Below are 8,685 nucleotides of genomic sequence, written 5' to 3'. Positions count from 1 at the left end.
AAAAAAAAAGGAAGGCAGACTTACTGAGTGAATTCCAAAGCGCGTTGAAAGAAGTCGCATTTGAAGGGGTGCGCCGGAACGTTTGCTAGCGCGCCGTTTCCCAAGACGCCGAAGATGGCGACGCACACGTCGAGTGTTCGGCGGAGGGGTTCGGTGCTCGGCCGCCAAAAGAACCGGCTCGGGTCTAAAAAAAAAGGAAGGCAGACTTACTGAGTGAATTCCAAAGCGCGTTGAAAGAAGTCGCATTTGAAGGGGTGCGCCGGAACGTTTGCTAGCGCGCCGTTTCCCAAGACGCCGAAGATGGCGACGCACACGTCGAGTGTTCGGCGGAGGGGTTCGGTGCTCGGCCGCCAAAAGAACCGGCTCGTGTCGTTTCGACCGAGGGAACCGTCGATGGAGCAAACTAAGAGTGCTTTGGTGTCAAAAGGAGCCTTTGGACGTGCCACTCGCTGGCAAGCCATTTGGCGCTCGCGGACCTCAGGTAGGACCATTCTTGCCTTGTCTCGTCTTTCGTTCCGTTTCAAGTGCGCGTGCTGCCGAATTTGCCTCCTCCCGCGTCAAATCAGTGACGAAATCAATCAATCAATCAACTCGTTTTTCACACAAACACTTTTTGTGTCTGTGACGGGAGCGCTTTGCCCGACTTGCTCAGCTTCTGTGCGCTCGCAAATCGGAAGTGGTTCAATTCAGACCGCAGCGTCGGCTTCACCCCGAGCAACACAGACACGTGAAACAATCGAATTTCAGGCGACGTAAAAACTCTTTTACTTAATATTGCTAATTGCCTTTTCGGGTGCGCCCATCCCTCCTAAATTTCCGTTTTGATGATCATTTCAAAATGAAACCCCGTCCCTCTGTTTGAAAGAGACGATGCAAAAGAGGTCAATTTCAACAAAACGAAAAAAAAAAAAAAGGAAACGCTGAGCCTTTGAAATTATTTTTTTTCCTGAAAAGTGAGCTGACAAATTGGAAATGACAAAAGAGTTCACTCCACACGGCAAAGTCCTTTACTGGTGCCTTTTGTTATTTTGTTGCATGTGTTAAATAAAAGCCGGGAGACGGACGATGTTACCTGAGCGCAGCGCAGCGTCAAACCCGGGAGCCGCGCCGCGCCGCAGGGACCGAAAAGAGGTCAATTTCAAAAAAACGAAAAAAAAAAAAAAAGGAAACGCTGAGCCTTTGAAATTGTTTTTTTTTCCTGAAAAGTGAGCTGACAAATTGGAAATGACAAAAGAGTTCACTCCACACGGCAAAGTCCTTTACTGGTGCCTTTTGTTATTTTGTTGCATGTGTTAAATAAAAGCCGGGAGACGGACGATGTTACCTGAGCGCAGCGCAGCGTCAAACCCGGGAGCCGCGCCGCGCCGCAGGGACCGACGACGACAAAGGTGCTGACGTCAGACCGAGCAAAAAGTTCAGGAGTCAAACGCACGCGTGCTTTCACTGGATTTGGACACAATCGGGCACGGCAGGCGAGAGAACTCGGTTCCACGACGCTCTCGTCTTAACGTTGAATGAACACCAAAAGGAAGAGTTTGAAGCTTGTACCCGGTTTTTGTCTTTCGGTCAGTTGCGCAGGGTGGCGTCAGTTTGAGGGCCGTCTCTCGGTTAGGCGTCTTTTTGTTTCGCTCGGGTGTGCTGTGTCGGGTCGGGGGTCGCTGGGTCCGCTGTAAGCTAGTCGCGCATCGGTAGGTCAGGCGGTCGGCTGTCTGACGGCGGCGGGCATCCCTCCCGCCGGCGTCCGCCGGTTGGTTGCGTCGCGTCTGTCGGGTGTCGGGTGTCGGTCGGTCGGTCGGGTGTCTTCTGTCTGTCTCGTTTGGGTGCCGGGAGGTTTGGTGTCAGCCGGGCCTACGCTTCCGGACGCTTCGGCGTCAGTCGTCCGTCTCAAAGGTGTGCAGGTACGTCTTGAGGCTCAGGACGGCGCCGTAGCTCTGGTTGTTGGCCCGGTAGAGGTCCAGCCCGGTGAGTATCTCCACGTCTCGGACCCTGGCCGTATGAAGATGCAGCAGCTCCTCCACCCAAAGCCGCTCGCTGTCTCCGCTCTGCGCGCAGGACGGGCGCGCGTGAGTGAGCCCGCCTTAGCCGGGAGCCTCGTCACGGTGGGGCGGAACTCACCTTGCAGGTCTCGCTGTTGTTGTCGCGGTGAGGAATCAGGAAGGCGAAGACGCGCAGATCGCCGTCGCACTCGTCCAGCGTTTGGTTGGCTCGGCGGCAGGCGGTCACCACGGTGAAGTAGTGGGTGGGCACGGGCGGCGTGCCGGGAGACCACCTGCACACGCGACCGCGGTTACCCCGGGTGACCGTCGGCGCTCGCTCACCTCGTGCTGATGAGTGCGCGCTCACTCTTGAATCTCCTCCAGGGTATCGCGGCGCCCATCGTAGTTGTAGTCAAAGACGGGTCCCGCCAGCACATTGATGCCACGGTTCTCTTGTGCGTAGCGCCGAAGCAACGCCCCCTGCAGGTAGCGCCACACTCCTGAGGGCACACGCAGACGCGTTAGCTCACCCGAGGGCCGCCATGAACCCGAGATGCGGAGGGACGCTCCGTCCCGGGAAGGACAGCGCCTCCTTTGTCTGGCTAGCAAAGACGCCGAGAGCTCTGCTCCGACGTCGCGGCGCGCGCGCGACACACAGACGGCGCCTGACTTACTGGTGAAGGCGGGAAACATAGGCGCCGTGTTGGTGATGAGGAAGGCCTCATATTTGGACTCGGGTGACGACGCCAAATCTGTGGACCGGAAACCAAAAAAAACAACAAGTTGACTCGACACGCGGGCGCCGCCGCCGCCACTTGGCTGCCGCACGCACGCGTCTACCGGGTGGGAAGAGGAAGCCGTAGCCGAGGAGGCGGTTCTGCTCGTAGGCGCCGCAGCTGGCGGCGTGCTCGGCTGACACTCGCTGGTCTCTCCGCAGGCACGGGCTGCCGGCGGAGCCTTCCGCAAGAGGAACCGTATCGTCCTGGTGAAAAACAGCCCGGTCACGGTTGCCCGAAGGCACACCTGCTCACCGACTTCCTCCGCCACCGAAGCCCGCGCTCGCGTCACCCGGCCGGCACCGGGCGCTCGCCGAGCCGACGAGGCGGCGGCGCGCGCATGCTGGCGTACCTGCGGCGTCAGCGTGAAGGACGTCCACAGCGGCATGGTGAGCTGGCGGCTGTACGCGCTGATGAAGTCGGAGTGGCGCAGCAAAGCGTAACGAGCGTCAAACATGACGGCGGGGCGGCCGAAAGGGAGCTGGGTCACGTCTGCGGGACAAGCAACAGATGAGGGGTGATGGCGTCCGAGGGAGCGGGGTTGGGGGGGGGGGTAAAGGGGAACGTTGGTTTCTCATCAAGGATTCCTTCAAGGTTGCCAACGTCCCCCCCCAAAAAAATATCGTGAGTCGGGGGGGTGGGGGGACACGTACTGTAGTCGTAGAAGCCGTCTTGGGCGGGGCCAAAAGCCTCCACGTTCGGCTCCACTTTGTTCTGCAAGCAGCCGCAAAAACGTCAGAGACCTTTTTGGGGGCAGGCGCCACTTGCGCCCACCCCGGCGGCTGTCGTCACCACCCCGGCTGACCTCGTCATCACAGCTGCAGCCGAGGTCAAAGGCGACCGCCGGCACGTCTGCCGGCTCCTCGTCCCGTGCCGGCGGCGACACTTCCTCCGGCATTCGCGGCTGGAAAGGCGGCGACTTCAACATGGCGTTCAGGCTCCCGTGCGTCCCGTTGTTTGGCGCCGGCTTCAGCCCGAGAAGGTCTGCGATCGAGCGAGGGCCGGGGTCACCTTCGCTTGCGTGCGTGCGCGCCCGCTCTCGGCGCTCGCGTGACTCACCGCACATGACGTTGTACAGCTCGATGTTGTCAAACTCGGGCACTTGGGTGCGGAACCGGAAGCTGGGCCCGTGTCCCATGAAGATGGTCTATAGGTCGAGCGGGAACTTGGTCAGGACTCGCGTGGAAAACCACCACCACAAATCAAGTCGACGCACCCGCATGCTGGTGATCTTGTTGTCAAAGCCGTGGTCACCGAAGAAACCGCAGCGCGGACGCATCTTTTCTGGCATTTTCCTGCGGGCGCGGCATCGAGGGCGTCAGATGCGAGCGAGGCGCTCAGGAAAATCAAAGGCCCTCATGAGCCCGCGCGTGACCAGAGCAGGACACGAGCGGGTTCCTTGGCGGCATGGGACCGATGCGGCGCAGGTGGCGCTCGCTTGGCTTCCGGCGGAGGCGCCGCGTGGAGCGTTAGTGAGCCCCGGGTGACAAAAAGCAGCGCGTGCGTCCGCCAGTGGCGTGTGACAAAGGTGGCGGGCCGACGAGCCGGTGACGGGGGGGGGGCGGCATTACCTGGCAACGTGCCACTTCCTCTCCATGAGCAGGTGCACGTCCTCGATGCGGCGGTTGTTGGCGTAATGGAGCCTCTTGGGCAGATGTTGCTTGAGGTACGGCGTGAAGTGCTGCGTCGCCATCTTGCACTGCAACCCGCAGAAGGTCAAAAACCACCCGCGACGCTCGCCGGGGCGGCGCCCCTCACTCACCGTCAGGTTGGCGACCACCTGCCAGGGGTCGTCTGTGGGGCGACACACATGCGGGCGCTCAGAACGGAGCGGCCGAGCTTCAGCGGGAAGACGGAGGGAAGCGGCGGACTGAGTCAAAGTTTCGCGAGCGGGACCTGTCTGGTGGCGCCGAGCCCGAGACGAGCAGCTGGCAAACCGGCTAGCGGACGCGGCGCAAGAAATCCGAGCGCAACCGGAAATGGGCTCCGTACGAGGAAGTCAGGTAGCGGTCCACCTCTGCCTCAGCGAGTCGAGTAGGAGGAGGTGGCCGCCAAGTCAGCAGGTAGCAGACGCCGAGCGGCGCGAGACGCGCGCGACGTGTCAAGCGGCCAGGTAGCGGGAGGGAGAAGATGAGCGCGACAGGAAGCGGACGCGTCGCACCGACTCAAGTTGAAGCGGGGCAGGCGACTGCCTGCGAAAGCGCAACGGTGACTCACAGTTGCCGGACTTGGGGTCCCGAGGCCGGATCCTGCCCAGCGAGCCCGGGATGAGCGTGATGTCATCGATGTTGAGCGGGTAGCTGCTGAGGAACTCGGTGCGGTCGCAGTGCGCCTCCTCCATCCCTGCGGGGGAGCACGCCTAAATTGTCATGGCGGCGGTCGTCCTGGCGGGGGGGGCGCAGCCTCACCGTGGTCGCCCACGACGATGACGTTGACGCAGCGATGGAGGTTCATCTGCTTCAGGCCGTTCATCAGCTGACCGATCACGCCGTCGATCTGCCGCAGCGTGTTGTCCAGCTGCGCAAACACGCATGATCATACTTGGCCCGAATGTTATTTTCTGCCGTTTCCGTGGCTACCGCCGAGTCCCTCCGCTCTCGTTGGGGATTTTTCAAGAGTGGCCCCGGATCGTTCCGTCACGATCCTTTTGTGCTGATTATGGAGGAAGGAATGAGAGCAAGGCCGATGGATGCTTCATCCTTCCTTCCTTCCCCAATCCTGAAGCGCAGACGTTGACGCGGAGCTTCTTTCGCGGTCTCCAAATTGGCCAAGTACGCGAGAGACTTGCTTTACGTTCTCACTGCATTTCTGATGCCCTCGTTGTGGATATTCCGATGATTTTTCATGTTTATTCTTGGGTCTACTTAGTGGACCACGGAGTTGTCCTCACCTCGTTGCTCAGCGGGCCCCAGCGATGTCCGAAGGTGTCGGGCTGCTCCGAGTGCACCGCGTACACGTAAGGCCTGTGGACACGCCAGCAGCGCACGACAACACAACGGGGTTAAAAGCGGACGCCGAGCCCGGCTGAAGCGCGCTTGTCTTGGACCTGTGTTGGTCAGGCAGTTTCAGCCACTGCAGGATAGTGAGGATGCGTCTCTCCAGTTCGATGACCCTGAACCCACGATGATGACATCATCAGCAAAGGGGAGTCCACGCTAACGGAAGCGACCGGTACCGAGTACGTCAGTAGCAGCGTCCACGTACCAGGGCCAGAAGAAGGTTCCGGCTTTGACGCCTTGTTCCTTTGCTGTGATCCAGATCTGCGGAGCAGACCGACGCGTGAGAGCAAAGAGTAAGTGACGTCGCCGCCCGTACGCCCGCCGCCGCCGCCACTCACCGGCTGCCCGCCCCACCATCGATGGTTTAGCTTTTCTCGGGACCGCAGATTGAAGGTGGCGTTGAACACCGGGTCGTGCATGGTGTTACCCACGATCCCGTGGGATTCCGGGTAGAGGCCCTGCCGAGGTGGGACACGGTGGAACGTCACGTACGGGGAGTCCCGTCACACCGCCGCCCCTGGCGAGCTCCTGAGGTCCTGCCCAGCCCCGGTGGACCTAGACCCCCACTGGGGCCAACCGCCACGTCGGGACCTCAGGGGTGGTGCCTGCGCGTCGGCAATTGTGGCCCATCGCGACTGCCCGGGTGCGAGTGGTCTCTGGCAGACCCCTGGGACGCCGCCAAGGTCCTAACAAGCCGCTGTCGGCTGCCGTGCGGGGACCCCTGGCGCGCGAACACCGGTGGCCCCCCCCGGTTTCGACTCAGCGCACATGAGCGGGTCACACCTGACTCACCGTGGCCAACGTGTACAAGTTCGGGAAGGTCTTGGTCGGGTAGACGGGCCGCATGTACGGAGCAGTCGTCCCGCATGATCCTGGTGGGAGGAAGCCGTTAGGCCGAACCTGTAGAAGACGCGGCGACTTGGCGCCGGGCAGGCGCTTGGGGGTCAAGGGGCCGAGTGGGTTTACGTTCCGGGGCCACCTACTGAGTTTCTGGATGTTGGGCATGACAGACACGCCTTTCTTCAGGTACGACGCTCGGAAGCCGTCCACGGACAGCATGATGAGCGGCGGTCGGACGAAACTGCGGGCCACCAGAAACAATACAAAACATTTGCTTGTCCCATGCCAGCGGAGCGCCGCTCGCCGGCGGGAGAGTTTCTTTCCGCCGACTCACCCGGCGGGACACTCGGCACTGACGATCTCCTCGCAGTCTCCTTGGAGCCATGACGCCTCGCCTGGACAATGGCGGCAAAAGCAGACGACTTAGGAGTCGGAGCCGAGTCAAGCGGGACGTTCGGCGGTACCTTTGCAGACCGCCTTGTAGTTGGAGCAGCAGTCTCCTTTCTCCAGGCAGTCGTCGGTGCAGTGGCAGGCGTGCTCGTCTTTCCTCTCCTCACCGCAACGCTCCGGACGGCACTCGAAGCGCCCCGCTAGCGACACGGGCCGCACGCGGGATCAACATGGGCTCCGTGCGCGCCGGCTCGCGTGTGTGCGGACTGACTGACCTGTTTTGAGGCAGTGCTGGTCAAAGTCGGAGCAGCAGCTGTAGTAGGTTTTACACAAGTTGTCGCAACGGCACCCCGGCGGCTCGGCTTCCTCCAGCTCGAAGCAGCGACCTTTGCACGAGCCTGACGAGCTCACCCACTCGGACACCACTGCGGGAACACGGCGGAGGGGAGCCGGGACGTTGCGGGGAGGCGGAGCAAAGCAGGAACACGAGACGGTGGGCATCGAGAAAGCGGACATGGGACGCGGCAGATAGCGGGGACGCAAGAAACCGGACTCGGGGGGTGGGGGGGGGGCCGGTCATCCGTGCCGTTCCAAAGTCTCCCGGAGTTTAGTCTCACCTTTGGTGTGCGCGGGCGGGGCGTCTCCGCCCTCAGCCGGTCGGCTGGCCTGAAAGACGTACGCCGCCGTGATGTCACAGCGCCACCCGCTCAACGCCAGCAGCAGCTGCACACGGACGTCATCAAAAGATACTTTGGCGTCTTTGTTGACACGCTCAAGCGCTTCATTGTCTTCGCCGTCATGATCGAGCCAAGTCGGCGCACGCGTGGATGTCCCGCGTGACAAGGAGACAAAGATGAAAAGAGACGCTTACCAAATAGTTGACGAGCATGTTGGTCAGCCAGACAACAAAGTGAAAAGTGAAAAGTGTCCAACGTCCGCCAGGAGAACTCGATGCGCCTGTGCAGATCGATGCGCGACCGCTCGCGCTCTGTTTCGCACTTTTTCTCTCTCTCTCGTCCTCCTGCCCCCGCTATGTGCTCCCCCCCTCCCACCCCAACTGGGTCATTGTTTGTCTTGTCCAGCCAATGAGAATGGAGCAAAGGGGGGGTGGGGGGTGGTTTTGTGTGTGTGTGTGTGTGTGTGTGTGTGTGCGTGTGTGTCCCCAGGTTTGTTGTCGTCTGTTAGAGGGCAAGCGTGGGGGGGGGGGTTCAACCATTTCTGATGTGCAAGATCCACCTGACATATGACCTCTGACCTCTTACTTTCTGGTGTGCCCATTAACATGGACGTTGGTAGTGGAGACTAAACACCATCCAGCACCGCAGGAGCAAGCATTCACACTGAGTGTAGTGTGTGTGTATGTGTGTGTGTGTGTGTGTGTGTGTGTGTGTGTGTCCGCGCGCGCACGCAAGTGTGTGTCAAGAGCATGACGAAGTTGACAGCACATCACTGAGATCCTTCCGGAACGCTGCGTTCTTCCCTCTCATGTCATTCAACATTCTCCTCATCTTACATGGACCACACACAAACACACAACCACACACACACACACACACACACACACACACACACACACACACACACACACACACACACATGCGCGCGCGCATGCCCCAGGGCTGGATTAACTTGCTCAACCAGCAGACGCCACAATTGGCCATGCCGGCGGCCGTCACCTGAGGCCATGCTTAGTGCTGTGATCCC

At 60.5% G+C, this 8,685-nt stretch overlaps 1 protein-coding gene across 1 annotated transcript; it reads right to left on the bottom strand.

Moving 5' to 3' along the window:
• Positions 1-1,741: 1,741 nt before the first annotated feature.
• Positions 1,742-8,009, bottom strand: LOC109515202 (ectonucleotide pyrophosphatase/phosphodiesterase family member 2-like). The gene is made up of 25 exons (XM_019868829.1): positions 7,853-8,009; positions 7,599-7,704; positions 7,257-7,406; positions 7,056-7,181; positions 6,926-6,986; positions 6,735-6,832; positions 6,544-6,623; positions 6,090-6,209; positions 5,957-6,012; positions 5,799-5,864; positions 5,643-5,715; positions 5,161-5,269; positions 4,970-5,095; positions 4,515-4,546; positions 4,324-4,451; positions 3,969-4,047; positions 3,812-3,899; positions 3,558-3,736; positions 3,406-3,466; positions 3,105-3,244; positions 2,817-2,958; positions 2,651-2,728; positions 2,344-2,476; positions 2,116-2,269; positions 1,742-2,042 (listed from the first exon to the last, which is right to left on the bottom strand). Exons 1-25 carry the CDS (start codon positions 7,868-7,870, stop codon positions 1,872-1,874), a joined length of 2,574 nt encoding a protein of 857 aa, XP_019724388.1. The 5' UTR covers positions 7,871-8,009; the 3' UTR covers positions 1,742-1,871.
• Positions 8,010-8,685: the final 676 nt, after the last annotated feature.

The sequence above is a fragment of the Hippocampus comes genome, unplaced genomic scaffold (genome assembly GCF_001891065.2).
Source record: "Hippocampus comes isolate QL1 unplaced genomic scaffold, H_comes_QL1_v1.1 scaffold225, whole genome shotgun sequence".
In the NCBI taxonomy this organism is placed as follows: Eukaryota; Metazoa; Chordata; class Actinopteri; order Syngnathiformes; family Syngnathidae; genus Hippocampus; species Hippocampus comes.
This window is presented reverse-complemented; position numbering and strand designations above follow the sequence as displayed.